Genomic DNA, 16,898 nt, shown 5'->3' on the forward strand with positions numbered 1-16,898 from the left:
GACAGACATTTATTTAACTCATTCTACTTGGGGAAAGAGATTAGGTTTAGTGGTGGCTGGCTGAAACGGGGTGAGAGGCGGGGGAAGAGAGGTCGCGTTGTCTTTGCGCGCCGCTTCTCACCTGGAGGCCTCTTCGTCCTCAAGTGCGCGCTATTTTAAAACCGTGATTGATGCTGTTAAAGTCAGCACCGGCGGCTCCAGCGAACCAACAGGATGACGATGATGAAAATGATGATGGGGTTGCTCTTGTCGATGACAGGCTTCATTATGTGATCTCATACACATAATGCTGCTGTTTTCTCCATCGGGCCCACCTCTTACTCTGCTATAATGCCATGTTAACAACCTCGAGCAGCGATAGACCAACACAAAGCAGCACATACTCGTGAAGCTGAAGAAAACACATGTGAGGTTTTGAAAATGTATTCAAACTCAAGGCTAAAAATTGTGGTGTTCAGCCACCTTAAAGGGGCGGTGCCATTTGTTTTCCAGCCTCATATAACACAAATGACTATGTTACCTTCAGTTGTGGTGCAAATGCTGTATATATCTAATGATTTAAGAGAAATTTAACACCTTGAAATCATCACAACAGCTCTCCTCCGTTAACCCCACAGCAATATTTTTAGCAGCGTTGCTCAGAGTACTAGCTTGTAAAATAAGCTCAGGAGATGTGCAGCAGCTATTAGCACCAGGTGCTGGCTAATAGCTGCTGGCTAGTCTGCAGGAGCTGAGTGGGGGAGATGCTTGGAGGGCTTTCTGCTTGGAAACTTCAGCTCCAAGGAGGAGCTACGTCCTTGAAGGCGGCGCTTGGTCCAACCAGGGAATAACATTATAGCCTGATGTAAAGCTAAAAAAAAGTCGAGAGTTGGAAGTGAGGGTACAAGATGACATTCCAGTTTTTGAACGCCTCACAGGCCCATCTAGATCAACTTTGCTCTTAAAGAGATGCACGGAGCTACAGCTGAGGTGGAACAACATATAGTAAGGACAGCTGCTGGCTGTGCATTCGATAAATGTGGCAAAGGGAAAGCCGCTGTAGAAAGAAAGACAGAAGATGTTTTCAGTTTGCCACGAGCCATAAAGGTAAGAGAGCAAATGCAGAAGGAAGTGCTCTGTAGAGATGAATTCAGTTTGTTTCCTTCCCTGCATTCGAAACGCTATGGAGAGGAAAGCACAAATAAAGACACATGATGCCGGTTTCATCATCATATGGGAATTATTCCTCCATATGGACCTAAATACTGATGAATCCTTGGTTGTTTTAGGTCAGATGGTGAAATGGTCGACATCCGGGCCTAAATCCACCTGAGAATAAAAATTTTTAAAAAAAATCATGTTCACAGGCATTCTCTGTCCAGTGTGACTGAGTTTAAGCTTCTTTTAACAAACAATAGTAGATAAACATGTAATCCCTCCATGTGCATATTGTTGCAGACATACCCCTGAAACGCTGAGGGAGGCCGAACACAAACGCCTGTCGGTTGTAGCTGACTTAAGAATTTCGGAAAACCATGTATAATATTTCACTCTGTTTCACATTTATGAACTGGCAAATAATTTCCCAGTAAAACAATTAGACTGCAGGGGAAAGTTTACCAGGTAAAACCTTTGCACAGCAACGGAGGTTTGCAGATGTTTCTGTCTGCCCAGCAGCATCACACTCTGCATGGAAGCATTGAATCAGCAGTGTGTGCATCTGTGTCAGAGAGAAAGTGCTGTGCCTGTTTTTGTGAAGTCTGTTCTGGCGGAGCGCAAAGAGTAAACTGCGACGGGAGACCTCGACTCAGACATATGTTTAATGTAGCAATCCTCACACGTCCGCATATGTCGCTGACTGTTCCTGAACATTTTTTTTTTTTAAATTGCCAGATAATGGATTCAACACACACGTAAGCAAACACGCGTGCGCATTATCACCAACGCTCAACAGAATGCAAATCGCACGAGATCCTACGGAGACACGCGTTGGCTGCAGGGAAGCAGTTGGCAGCTTAAAGCCCCCGAAGCGTGTGTCAGCTCCTCCCTCCGTCCCACGCTGGAGATCTGCATTTTAACTAAACATCTGGCTGTGTCAGCACCAGTTCGTCACAGCAGGGGGGTTGGGGGGGGGAGTGTACAGCAATGCATCCCCACCAACTCCAACGCCACTGCAGGGGGCGGGGGAACCCACATCTTTTCTCTTCCTATATTTTCATCTTTCATGTTGGAAATCCGCATCCCCAAGTAAAACCACACACTAGTTCCAGTTTCTGAACAAATGTTTGCAGTTTTGGGGGAAGGAGAGGAGGGAGAGAGAGAAAAAAAAAGAAAGAAAAAAGAGAAAGCATGCCAGTGTTTACCCACAAATGTCAAATGTCCTAACACATGAGATGTTTACATAGTTAAGTGAAACCACACGCAGCGCTGCAGCAATTAATCAGCTGCTACCTAAACGGCATTAACATTAAGGTTGAGTCACCCCATTAAATACATAATCCTTCAGGGAAAGCGGCTCTTTGTTAGATGAGAGAAAGGAACGGCGGTTTCAGAGACCTGCTCGGCATTCAGGGTTCAGGACGAAGTGTTCAGAGGTTTCAGATTGACAGGGGCACTTTACTGCACCCTGATCCAGACCTTTAAAAGAAATAAAAAGCAACAGCTGACAAGTCCAATTAGTCCTGACGCTGGTTGTCAAATAATCAGAACACGGACCCGACACACTGAGCCTGCAAGGCGAAGCTGTGCAAAGTGATGAAACTTTAAAAAACAACCAACAAAACAAACCCCCCACAAAACTGGCAGTTCTGTTGTTGATTGCAGTGGCTCTTTTCTAGAACCTGGCCTGAATTTTGTTCTTCTCTGAACTCTTGCCAAAGAGTAAAAAAGCAGTGTCACAAGTTTCTCTCTACCAACATTATGTTGACCACCCCCCAAACCATTTACTCCACATTTTTATTAAAAGAGGGTTGTTTTTTTTAGCTTTATGTCATGTTACACCTCCAACTTGGGTCCTCCAGACTAGTGGCAGCAGCAATTAGTGGAACTCCTCGCCTGCTGAACTTTTCATACAAACTACTTTCCAGTCCGTTGCTCCTAAGAAGAGTTGCAAGTGGCATAATGGAGAATTGTTGAGATGTCGTGCTGAAGTCGGAGTCTCAGGAAGATCAGGAGCTTCTTAAAGAGACAGACGCCAATTTCAAGGTGGCAGTTTTAGAAGGCAAATCTCTTTCAAGTTAAGTTTTGTACATGCAGCTTTTTTTATGCTAACTGAAGCTAACAGTTACTTGATTGTGCTATACAATGGCGCCGTGTCTGGAAAACAATAATACCATTAAGCTCTTACCGAACAATATTCAGGCAGTAAAATAATAATAATCTCTGAAGTTTCTCCTCATGTAGCTGTTAATGTGGTAATTCCTCTGCTACATTTGCACTACAGAAACCACACTGTGTACTTCAGTTTGTCAAGGAAACAGCTGCGTTTATTTGGCAGTCTCTCTCGACTCAGGAAAACACAAATTTAAAGGATGATGCCTGGTCAAAAGTGAGCAGGTCGTTTGGTCGACTGAGGGAAAGGGGGCGCCTGACTCACTGATGGTGTTTCAAGAGGTGGTTTGGGCTCAAACACACTTATAAGCCAATGGTAAATTCCTTCATATGAAGATGATGAAGACACTGGGGCAACAAAGCAATAGAGAACAAACATCAATAGAACAGTTAGATCTACATATTGTTAGAAGGGTCAAAGTTCAGACCTAAGCCCAATCGAGACCTACGATACCCCTGACTGAGCTGAAATTATTACAATTATTACTGAAATTATTGTTTAAAAAACAGAATAGTCCAAAAATTTTGGTCTTTTACTGTGCAGATTGTTTGCAAAAGAAGAAAAAATAAATAAAAGAATCACATTTCATTTTCCTTTCCATTTACAAACTTTGTGCAAGTCTTTCATGTTAAATGAAAAGAACATCAAATTTGTCAAAAGGTTCTAGAGAAATAAATAAATATTTTTGCAAGGCTTTGTACTTCAGCATTCAAGCTTCAAGTCTAGTCTGATGATTCCCACCCCCAATGAATAAAGATACAAAAATATATATATATATATATATATAAATATATATTTGTTTTGTTCTTTTTTTCCACTCTCCACCAGCGGCACAGGTCAAGAAAAAGCCACATCTCTGCATTAGGATTCAGTGTGCTGCAGATAGCTGACCTTCAGCACTGTAAATGTTTTTACCCCCTCTCCTGCATTACTCACCTCCAGCAGAGACTCATAGTGAGTATTGACAGTTGGCATCTCTGAAAGGAGGGATGAGGAGCGGGGGACATGTGGGGGGGTAAAAAATTGCCCCAATCTCGAGGTTTGACTTCTGAAGTTGATTTATAGACGCGCCGGCTGTCCGTGACGTGTGAATATTTTCTTTGTGCTGAAATCTCGTCCGGACTTTGCGCTCGTCTGCAACCGCGGCAGTAAGTCAGAGCGCCATAAATCACAAAGTTCTGTGCTCAAGTTTTCATCAATATGTCTCCAGAGTGGCTGCTGCTGCTTCCAACGCAGAGCACATATACAATCCTTTTTTCTGAAGAACAGAGGCCCTCGGTGATCAGGCCTGCAGTGTATCGACAGTTTGGCGGGCATGAAGCAGAAGTCCCCTTAAAGAGCCCCATTACCTTTGATTTAAAATGTTCACCGGCGAGCCAAGTGATCCAGGATGCTAGTTCACCTTTGTTCATGCATCAGGAATGGGAGGATGAAGAAAAGAACTGATACAAGCCATTCCCTCCCCGCCCCCCATCAATAACCTTTTTGCAGTTTCGTCTGCGTTCAGTCGGCCAGCGGCGCTAAAAAAGCTTTAGGAGAGACGTTCTAATTCATGCAAGTTTCTTTTATTCTTTTAATTCACTGCCAAAATACAAAATATTACAAAGTATTTTTGGTCAAGTTTCTAGTGCAGATATCTTAGTGTGCCTGGAATAAGACAAACTAATTTATAAGTAACATTTCAGCAACAATTATGAGCTTGTTTTAATTTCATATTGACTTATTGAACAAATTATATTCACTTCCAACAAGACATTTTTTCCCATGAAGTAATTTGACAATGGAACCAGTACTTTTTCATCAATATTAAGGAATTATTGACTTTAAACAAGCTCATATTTCTCACTGAAAACTAGTTGTCTTATTTCACGTGTCCTAAGATATTTGTACCAGAAACTCAAGCATACATACTCGGTCAGATTTAGTGTTTTGCAGCGTGTCCATTTCGACTGCTACAGTCAAACCCTGTTTACGTTCTAAGCAGACGCTGAGTGGCAGGAGCTGACGAAACGGTGCTTCCACGGCAGGTCCCGTCGACGTCCCGGCGGTCGAGAGAGGAAAAAAAAAACGACTCCCGTCATAAATCAGCCCAATATGCTCACGCATTGCCGCCGCGCCAAACATCGCCAGGGAGGAATGAACGCGGTCGGCAAAGCTCTGAAAGCATTTTCCTCTTTAAATCACAAACACCAGAGGTCCACGAACAATCTCTGGAATACGCTCCCAACATGCGGCCAGAGGGGAGTCATGACTTATCTCAGAGCAAGCGTGTTTGTGTAGCCGCTGCGCCAAGGCTCCAAACAATAAGCTTCCACTTCTTGACTCGAGGTGTTTGTCATTTTTTTCAGTTGCGGCGGTGAAAAACGTATTTTGCTGTAATTAATTGTGTTTGGCAGCAGCGTCCGCGGGTGGGTTTTGTCGTTTGACAACGGCCCGGTTTGAATCCGAGCGGAAGGCGACGAGGGGGAGTCGAGGAGTTTTCATTTTCTTAAAGCGCTTCGCTCTCCACTCATTGTTCAACTATTAGTTCAGTTAAATGGAAATTTGGAGCCGACTGTTGGATATGGGCTTGTGTATTGTTGTCAGTGCCCCAGTGTTTCAGCATGTAGCTCATGAAATACCGGAACTGTTGGAAGCAGATCATGATATTGTTAGTCCTATGAACCTGCACACTTGAATCACACTGCTGGCTCATGAGCACTTTCAACTTCCACTACATTTGGGAATATAACACGTGGTCTAAATTGCACTGTAATATTGCAATTTACTTTGTTTTTTTTTTTTTTTTTTGCAAGAACTTCATCCATCCTCTCACATGGAGAGCTGGTGCCTTTCTCCAGCAGTCTTTGAAAAGCTGGCCCCATGATGTTCTCCTTAACTTGTCTGACGTCTTTCTGATTCTTCATGACGCTGTCCTCCTTCAAACCGGACCTTTTGCGAAATCCAACGTTTGGTTTTACTGGCGCCGCTTTCCTCATTATTTCTTGGCCAAACGCCGAGGAAGAATTGCAAACGAGGCCCCCGGGGGCAAAGATGAGGCCTCTCTGCCCACCTGTCTGGTGAGAAGCTGTTGGTCGTTAGCGGGCATCATCATCCGCCGGTCGGAGCCCGAAAGGTTGACTTTGCCTTTTCGCCTGCAGCACAATTACACATAACCAGTTAGTGTCCAGCCTCGTCTCTTCCAACCGGGGCGACGCGAGAACGTGAATACGCGCAATTATTCCTTCCGCAAGAGCTCCTCCGCCGCAAAGCGCTAATGCCGTTCCTTTCAGTCACTTCAGCGTAATAATTAATCAGAATAAACATACAACGCTTGACAATAAGGCTTTTATATTCAGCACTAATCAGACAACTCATTAGGCAGTAATGAGCCGTCGCTGCCTGCTCTTGTCGTGTTTTGGGGGAAACTTGGGTGCATGGGGAGAAGTGTTGGCGAAGACAACACACACAGACACCTACACGCGCACCCCAACACACACACACACACACACACACACACACACACACACACACTCCAGTAGTCCCACTCCAATTATGGCAGCATTTCACCCGGGAAGAAGCCCACTTACCCAGTATTCACTTTATGAATAATTGATTGTTTGTGCCAGTGTTGTATTTGTAAATACACGTTTGTTCTTTGATAAATAGTTTTCCAGACATACTCATTTGCTCAATTTGATTAGACTCTTAAATGTATTATTTATTAGCCAAAATTGCTCTCCGGTTATTAGTCATCACGGGGGCAACTAGAAGATTTAGCATAAGGACACAGCTGCACGTTCTCACATCAATCCAGGCTTCGTTCACGTTGCAGGTGGCAGCCAGCGCGCACGCAGGGGCATCGGCGAGCGTTTTGTTTGTCATAAGCAATTTTGACTTCTCTTAAACACACAGTAGTTATGTTTTCAGGTCACTAAGTGACCAAAGTCACTGAATCAAATGCACCACAGGTTCGGTGAGTCGTGACCCCTGAGTGACCTTCACTGGCCTTTTTGGTGCGGTATCGCTAATATATAACCCTTTCGGATTAGAGCAGCGGTGCCCAAAGTGGGTCCTGAAGGGCCGGCATCCTGAATGTTGTAGTTCTCTTCCTGGTTTAGCGCATCTGGATCAAATAATGGCTCATTAGAAGGTCTAAGAAGAACATTGACATGCCGAAAAGGTTGATATTACCAGCAGGGAGAGAACTGAAACATGCAGGACGCCAGCCCTTCAGGGCCCACTTTGGGCACCACTGGATTAGAGAGGGAACATTTATCAAGAAACGAGAGAAGTTCAGTCACTCCCTATGTCAGGATTTTGAACTGTCATGTCTTTGACGATTGAGAATCTACACCAAGTTGTCATTTCTAATATTTATTAACCGGAGAAACAACCTTTATCTGATGGTCCATTTACATATGCGGGTCTCCACTCCTTGCTAGTTCTGGGTTGGGCTGCCTTTTGCTTTCTTAACTGCTCTAATTACTTTTGGCATATATTCAAGGAGATGTGGGAAGCCATTATATATTGATATTATAGTAAAATGCAGTTGCTGTTCATTTCTCCTGCTTCACCAGATTCACAAAGACGCTACTGGATTGAGATCTTGTGACTGTGGAGGTCCGTTTGGGGACAGTGAACCTTGAATTTTATGAAATGCACCATGGTAATAAAGGAAAGGACACGGTCAGTGACGCTGTAGGGGTTCAGACAATTCTCATCAAAGTGTTTCAAGATGCCAGGCCGCTGACTTGCCACGCTTTCACAAAACTTACTCCATATTCTGAGTATTGCAGCTGAAATTGAGACTAATTTCACCGAGCGTCATTTTCCAATCTGCTATCGTCTCATTTTGTTGAGTTTGTGTGAACTGCAGCCTCAGTTTCCTGTTCCTAGCTGAATGGAGGGCAGCTAGTGTGTTTTCCTGCTGCTCTAGTCCATCTGTTTTAAGGTCAAAATGTTTTATGATGTGCCTTCAAAGACGCTATTTCACATTCCTCGCTTATAATGAGAGATTTGAGCTACTGATGCCCCTTTCGTCGTCTCAAACCAGGCTGCCCGCTTCTGTCTGACCACTGGCATTAACAAGGCTTTGTCATCTATACAGTTGTAGCTCGATAGAAGCAGAGAGATGGTTGCATAGGAAAGTCTTACAAGATCAACAGTTTATGAAATAGTGAGAGCAGCCAGCATAATAGCAACAAAATATGTAAAATGTTTTAAATCACTTTTCCTACATATTCTAATTCTCAGCTTGGACTCCAACAAGATGTCTTCTACAGCAGAACTCATCGGGTGGGTGGCGTGTAAACGGCTGAGCCTCTGTTCACTTTTGAACCAGTGTCCCTACCAGCTGCTACGGCTGGAAAAGATTGGCCTTTATGGGGAATATATTTCCAAAAGGGTGCAAAATGCAAAAATAATTAGAGTTTCCTTCATTTTAAGAACTTTTTGATAAACAGTATGACTAATTGTGGCCATGGTTGTGAAATGTGGGTGTCTGAGACATCACTTGCTTTGACTAATACCTTTCACTGCAATGGTTTCCTTTTTTAAAAAAAATACGTTGAATTTGTGAGGCTAATTTGAGAGGAAACTGGATGAATCCGATCTGGACAAGGACGCGGTGCATTGGTTAGGAATTTAAATGAATTTACTGGAGGGCAAATGCAACATAAATAAGTTTAACTTGCTAAAATTTGCCTTGCTTATAATGCTAAGGTTTTGTCTGGGAGGTTATTGACCCACGGTCTTGGTGTGCTTAGGGCAAGAATCCAATAAGTACACTATGCCAAAATGTTCTGTGTATTAATTTAACTGGATCTGATGAAAACTGCATTCTCTCATTTCTGCCTTCAGGGCAACCATTTGATTACAATGGGAGATGATGAAAAACTGCATGTTGCTACATCTCACCACAACCGGAACATTCTGCAAAACTCACAGAAAGCAACAGCTGCACAATGTTTTGTGCTGCGGTCGTCGCCGTGATATTAACTTATGCAATCCGCCAAACAAATGGTGCAGGATGCAATATGGTAGGCTGGTGCATTTTCAATTGATGTGCCTTAGCACTGTAAATGCTAATGATGCAATATGTTTAAACTAAATCATCTATTTTCTAACACCCTTGTCCCCCAGTGGGGGTCAGGAGGGCGTTGGTGCCGATCTCCAGTGTCGGGCGAGAGGCGGGGTCACACCCTGGACAGGTGGCCGGTCTGTTGCACAAAACTAAATCATATGAACATCATTGAAATTTTTCTGCCAAATAGTTTTGTGTGAAATGTGTTTGACAAAAACCGCTCTGCTTTCAGAGTGCAGTGACGCCGCAGAGGCCGTGGAGGCTGATGATTTTAGTCTTGAAGGACCATTCTGTGGCTTTGAGTCCGTCGCTCACACCATTAGCTGACCAAGCTCTGCAGCTTTTAGATTGAATTAGAGCTTACAAGTAGAAGCTTCAATTTTGGACACTTTAGTTTCATATTATCTCATTGCTTTTATGCAAATCACATTAAGCTCCACTGCTCCTTCAAAAACTTCGGAGTTTTTCAAACCAGTTGATTTGCATGTGGGAAAAGAAATCGCATATTTTAAAAATAGCCCCAGAACTTCTTTGGAGCTCTGATTGTTTTCTTTTTCCAAGTTCGTCTGATCAGGCAACATGCAGGACTTTTGAACTTGAAAATCAGACCCAATGGAGAGATTGGTCTTTTCAACCAGTCTCTCCTGAAAGTCACCAAACTAAGCTTCTCAGAATTTGTCTCTAGATTTAGAGAAATGCTGAGTTTCTCATTTGCGTCAACAAAATTTCAGTTGATTCAAAACTCTCTGGCAGAAAGACTTTTAACCAGGAGATCAAACAGAGGAGTTTACTTCTCTCCTATCTCAATAATGTTGGACTTTCAGTGAGAGATTTAGTTAGACTTGAGCATTCTGGGCCTTAAATGGTCAAACTCCTTCATATATTACTTGATAGTTAAAGCCAAGTTGAACCGTAGGACCGGTGTGGACATGTCCCACCAATATTTCCTGAACCTCTTTTTCTTTATGTACCTGCATCTATGTAACTTGACAGCAGCAGGATGTTGCAGTCAAAGCATTAATAGGCAAGTAATGCTTTTTAAAATTCCTTTAAAAAGGAATTTTTTAAAGGAAAATGTAAGTGGCAAGTCAGCTCAGCGATCTCGTGGATTGGGCGACACGTGACTCGCTGTGCGCCAAATGTTGCTTTCATTCAGCTGACTTAAAAGTAAACTGAAGTTATTATTATGTTTGGACCAAAGTCGGCTTCAGTTATTACAGCTAGGTACAGGTCAGGCCCGAAAGCTGGGTGGAATGATGGACTCTGAGCCTTCAGAGACACATAAAGATGATTACAAAGTCGGCCTTCTATCATCTCGAGAACATTTCTAGGGTTAAAGAACTGATGTTCCAACGAGATCTTCAGAAACTCATTCATGCATTTGTGGGCAAATTAATTACTGCAACAGCACCTTCGCCGATCTGTCTGAAATGTCAACTAAGCTGATCCAAATCACTGCTGCATTCGGTTTTCACTCTCCTCTAGTCTGGAACAAACTTAAAGAAAACTGGAGGCTGAAACCCCCGTTTGTTTAGAGTTGCTTTTGATTCCTACTATTTACTGAAACATCATTACTTTTGGTATGTAGGCCATCTTTTATTATCCCCCTGAAATCTAATATTTGTCGGTTGTTTTATGGTTTTATAATGTAAAGCACTTTGACCTGCCTCGTTGCTGAAACGTGCTATACAAATACACTTGCCCTGCCTTGTTGTTATAAATATGATCCCAAATTTACAAGCGAGGTGCCGAGACACACGTGTAGCATCATTCAGCACAGGAATAAAGATGTGGATTTTTGTGCAGACCCGGCCCAGTTTACCTCTTCCCAATCTGAAATGTTCTGTATTTTCTTCGGCGCTGCAGTCTTTAGCTGTTCGCTGTTGTTTTTTTGTATCTGCTGAATACCTTGAAACCTGTTGCGAAGGGGCTTTCTGGGCAGATGCCCAGCGACTCAGCGAGGGGGTGAGCGGAGTTTTTAAGTGTACTGATGGCTGTACACGCGCTCGCTGGCTTCCGCCGCCGTTCTCCTTGTATGTACTAGGAGGCCAAGGGAGGGAGGGAGGGATGAGCAGCCCCGCGCTGCACCATATGCCAAATATGAGCCGTCCTGCCTGCCAATGTGTTGGGGATGCTGGCAAGTGCTGGGACGGCTGAATTCTTGACAGAGGGAGATGAATAATTGAACATGTGCGAAGCTGAGTTGTGTTGGGATGGACCGCGGTGTCTTTAAACACGGGAAAGGGGAATAGACGGCCGAAAGCAAAACGATTGTTTAAAATGTGCTACGCTTTTCTTTTATTTTTTTCCTCTCTCAAGATGTCAAAAAACTTTGCATGGAGTAAGCAAAAAGCGGCTCCTGAGTTGTTGGTATAGTAAACTGCTGAGGTGAAGAAGTATGAACCTCTGGCTTCCCTGCGTATCATAGCTAGCTCTGAAAGAATTAAAAAAAGAAAATAAAAACTACAAAAGAATGTTGTAGAGATATTCGTTGACGATATTCGGTTTGTGGGAGCATGCCTTAATTAAATTAAAACGTGGATAATTCAGCAGACATTTCCAACAAAACCTCCTCTAATTTGCTTTATATACTTTATATTCAATAGTGTCCTTTCAAGTTTTACGTCGTTTCAAAGTTTCTAATTAAAAGGGACGTCTTCTTAAGGAACGGGGGACATTAAACTGCTCTTTATACTTTGCCTGTGAAACTTTCTCGTGCAATATTTTTATGTGGTGAGCACACTCTGATTCTCCAATTCAAGGCCTGAGACTGCTACCTGTGGGGTGATGTCATTTTTTTTTTTTTTTTGACGGGTTTCCTGATTATTGAATATGTTTAGTAGTTACAAAGGAATCTGCTGAATCAACCTGGAAACGGGTCGTGCTGCTTACAGCTGGAGCCACTCCAGGCTCTCAGGATGCCGAGGTGAGAGAATCAGCCAGCTGTAGATGATCTTAAGTCACACTGCTGAGTCTTTGCTGCGATATTAAATAGTTCTTGCACAAGTTGCAGTGCAGTGATCGTGCCACATAATGTTGGCGATAAATCGTTTTTATCTTTTAATCGAAATCAGAAAAACGCTCTGGACAGGATAGATCAACCGCAAAGGTAGTCCAAAACAAAGTGGTGAAAAGGAAACACTGCATGATCCTTTAGCCTTTCACAACCAAACACTGTTTCACATAATTCAAAAAGTTTCTTTTCACTCTCAGCTGACAAAAGCTTCTGATGCAAGGGAAACGCTCATCACTACAGAAACATGTCAACACAAATACGTGCTATATTTTTGTGTCAAAAAAACGTTGAAAACCACGTTTCGTTTTCCCTCCCATTGAGGACTCTGCACCGCTTTGTGTTTGTCGGATAGCATTCGGATAAAATATCTTTAAAAAGTTTGCCGCTGCCAAACAACCAAATGTGGAAAAAGTAAACGAGGGTTGCGAGCGGCACTGCAAGAAACTGTAACCTGTTGCAATTGTGTGCGCAGACGGTAGCGTGCGATTCTCTGAAGGTGTTTGGGTTTTTTTTATTGATAAAACATTAGAGACAACACAGACATCACATCAGGTGTTTGAAGATAAAGATGAATTTTGATGCCGGAGGCGATGATACAAAAAAATAAGGCAAAAAAGAAGAAGGAAAGAAAACAGACTTGAATCCTGTTTTTAAATGATGTTGCCTTGACACATGTAGGACTGCATGGATGTAACAGCAAAGTTTCCTCAGTCGTGGCTTTACTTTACGTTGCATTTACATCCCTTGTCCTGCTACTGTTTCTGACTTTCCATTAATCTTCAGGAGTTTATCTGCTGGCTCCCCTTGTTTACTTGTGTCTTTAACATTGCAGTGCCACTTTCCCTGAAACCTATTATGTTCTAATCATCTCTCTCTCTCTCTCTGTTTTGTCTCCTCCCCTAACCCTCCTCCCCAACCTCTTTCTGTGTCACAGATACCACCCTGTCCAGCAAGCGTGGTAAGTAGTGCCGCCGCTCACTCACGTGACTCAAAGCCATCTGTGTGTTGACTCTGACTGCGCCGGCGTAGTTGCCGTTTGTGCTGTTGTGAAGGGAACCGCTCTCAGATGCTTCGTCTCGGTTGGGGTCGGGGTAGGTGGGTGGGTGTGTGTGTGTGTGTGCGGGGGCGCAGGGGGTACGTTTAACCGAGCCACAAACACCATTTGCATCACTGGGAAGCTGTTCCCCTCCTCCCCCCTCTCAATCTCAGTGAATGTCACAGCAAATGTTGAAAATGAGGGGAGAAGCATCAAGCGAAGGCAATTATGAAAGCAACATCCACACACCCATGTGGCCAATCAGAATTTCAGTTTAGCATATTTTCTCTGCATGCTCTTCGCTTCGACCTACTTAGTCAATTTACCCCCTTTTGACTCCAATAGTACTCAATAACAAGCCGAGAGGGAGCATCGTTTTCTTTTTTCTTTGAGTCTTTGCAACTTTAATGGACCCCATCTCGGTTTAGACTAAATAAAGGGCGGATGGATCTCTTCCCCCTCCCATCCTGCTACAGCGGTCTCTGTGGTGCAGTCACTGCCGGCTTCCTGACACTCTTTGTCCCCTGAATGTGAAAGTCCATCTGCTGTTCTGCCTTTTGTTTCTCTCTGGCGTGATTGTGCGTCGTCCAGCTCACCGCACCGGGCGCTCGTTCTCTCCCAGCGCTTTGTTTTCTGCCGATGCACCTTTTGTACGCGTCGGCGGCACATTGTCCAGATTGTCCAAACAAAAGCGGGGAATCTGGCTGAACTGTCCTCGACTGGTGGCGGGTTGAGGTGACCGCCGCCGAGTCACAACGACTCATTTTGCTGGACCATAAATTGCCACAGAAGTTATTGCGATAATCAATAATATTGTTGTTTTGAGACCATTGTCATGCAATATAACGGTAGTGGCACAATAAATGCAATAATTCTCAGTCTTCTTCAATCGACTTGAAATTCTCCTGAGCATTTAACATTGGGAGACATTTTAAAAATCCAAAGTGAATAAAGAAACCAACAGAAACAACAAATAAAAGGAATTACAAAATTGTGCAACAGACTGAAGACTTTCGTCATCCAGGTTTTTTGCCTGATAGACAGAATAAAAATAAATAAATCACGCAAATGGAGATTGTAGGGTTTGCCTTAGTTGATCAGGAGATGGAAATAATATGCTGCTCATTGCAACAGGCCTCGATCCGACAGCATCAGTCGGGAGTGGGAGACAGATACCCAGACGCTGGAGTCTGGTCTGGGGAACATCAAAGAGTCAGCAGGGGAACAGGAGCATAAAGCTGCAGTTTAGATTAGGCCCTTGAGGGGGGCTTTACGTGTGTGTGTGTGTGTGTGTGCAGCTGGGATACACTTTGCTTGCTGGTGGAGGAAGTGAATATACACAGCACAGTGAAGCTGTGTGATCAATATTTCATTGCTGAGCTGGCAACAGTGTTCTGTGTTCCTGTTTGGGTGTTGTTGTTTTGGGTTTTTTTTTCAAATGCAGCCAGGACTCAGTGAGGAGAAAAGCAACAGGAAGCCACAAAAATATCAACGTTTGCTTTAATTTGTGGTGTTGGTTTTGGACACCATCTGCTACCAGAGGCGGTGACTCTGGTCTCAGACCTGCGAAGGCCAGAGCCACGCCGGCTTCCTCGCTTGTTTGAAACTCTTGGTCTGGGATTCGACGTCATCACCTCATGTTTAAAATCTTAATGCAATGAATCCTGTTTCTTGTTTGTTTGTTACTTTTAAGGGCCAAATACAAAAGGTTCCGACCAGAACCTTTGTATTTGCGTGTTTCTGGTACGCCTGTAAATTCGATGCACCAGAAAACAGTGAAAGATGACAAAGCTGTTTCTTTTGACCCACTGTGGGTTAATTTTTGCTTAAAAATCCAATGATCTGATGGGACAGCGAAAAAGACTATTGTTGTGTTCAAGTTGTAGAAAAAACTTATTTGAGTCTTAAATACAATTTCAATGCAAAACACATTGCTGCTTACGATCAGGAGTTCCTGAAACACATGACAGCTGAATTGTAGGACTTTGCACTAATCTGATGGGTGAATAAACCTAAATAACAGATTAAACACTATAAATGTCTTTGTTGTTGAGCTCATGTGTCTATTTATTCAATAATGTGGCAGAAGAAAAGGATTTTTGAATGAAAGAAGTTGCTTGTTTTGTCCATCTAGTTCTCAATTAAGTTGCCATTAATTATTAAACTTTAATCACAAACGCGATTAAAAGTTTTAATCCGGTTTCGCCGATATTATATAAATATCTGGATTATGGTGCCATTACTGAGTTGCAGTTCTTCAAAATGAAAGCCCCTCCTCTTCAAGGCAAATATAAGTTCAAATGTAAATCTTGTGTTTGGCTTTTTTATTGTTTTGTTTTTTTGCATAAATCTATGTTTTATTTATAATTGGGTAAATGTGCTTCGGTTAAGGTTAAAAAAAATGTGCAACCATTTATAACAGGTTTCTCAGTGATGGATTGCGCTCTCAAAAAAATGCCACTAAATGACTGTTTGCTCCATATGAAGATGAAACCTTAAATGAATGATTTGGATTCATTAATTTGAGGGAATGCTTGTGTTAGTCAGCGGTGACTTGAGACTCGACCTCGACCTGACCCCTCTTGGTTTTTTGCCTTCTTTTCTTCTTGCTGTACTGTGGCGCGGTCCCACAACGTGAGCTGAAGGTGGAGAAAGACGACATAAAGTAGTAAGGAATTAAAGAAGCGATGAGAGGGAGTGAAGCCAGGGCAGGGTCCGTTTGTCCTTGCTCGCTTTCCGTAGCTCAGTCAGCAGTAGGTAATCCAGATAATTGCCCGTCATTCAGCAGAGTGCACGTTATTTATGACTCTCGAACTCCGGTTTTTCCTACATTCAGTTTTTCGGGGCCATACGTTACAACGCTGGGCCTGCCGCGAGAATCCGACGTGCTTTGACTCCTTCTCTGTGGCTTCCTGTACTTAACGGCCTCCCCGCACGCTGTCGGCAGGGCAAGGGTTTGTTTGGAGTCGGCTGACAGGCGTCCTCAACCTGAAGTGGCTGCTGGCGTGTCCTCTCCCCTCTCCCGGCTTAATTGGGTGTACCTGAGGCAGGAGGGCAAGGTGTACTCGCGATAAGAGGAAAATGCTGTTCTTGGCTGGTTTTACTGTCCTTATCTACAATCTCCAGATTGATCATGGCGTCCTGTGTCAGTTTTGCAAATTGTTCGACCCCTAACGACCCGACAGACAAAAAAAAACCACAACCCTCGACTATAACATGTTGAACATTGGAACTGCCTTATGGTACACTGATTTTAAGCTCAGCTCAGTTGTGGACGTCATTAGGATTCATGTCGGAGACGACGTCACCGGTCAGCATCTTTTTTCTTAAATCAGCCTAATTAACAAGGCCATTTCTGCAAGCTGTTCAATGCACAGAGTGTTGAGAGTTTGTGATGATCTATACAGGGCTGAGCTGAAGGCGTGTCTCTGTCTCTGTGCTTCCGGTGGTGAATTTATTCCTCCAACACAGA

At 43.3% G+C, this 16,898-nt stretch overlaps 1 protein-coding gene across 2 annotated transcripts in view; it reads left to right on the forward strand.

Moving 5' to 3' along the window:
• The window catches only part of cdh4 (cadherin 4, type 1, R-cadherin (retinal)), a 266,478-nt gene that overhangs the window by 93,418 nt on the left and 156,162 nt on the right, over positions 1 to 16,898 (forward strand). For both annotated transcript variants that reach the window (XM_055026953.1, XM_055026954.1), the window contains exon 3: positions 13,325 to 13,348. In XM_055026953.1, the coding sequence (XP_054882928.1) occupies positions 13,325 to 13,348 (24 nt within the window). The remainder of the gene's footprint in view (positions 1 to 13,324; positions 13,349 to 16,898) is intronic.

The sequence above is a fragment of the Poeciliopsis prolifica genome, unplaced genomic scaffold (genome assembly GCF_027474105.1).
Source record: "Poeciliopsis prolifica strain line A6 unplaced genomic scaffold, Auburn_PproV2 SCAFFOLD003, whole genome shotgun sequence".
Taxonomy (NCBI): Eukaryota; Metazoa; Chordata; class Actinopteri; order Cyprinodontiformes; family Poeciliidae; genus Poeciliopsis; species Poeciliopsis prolifica.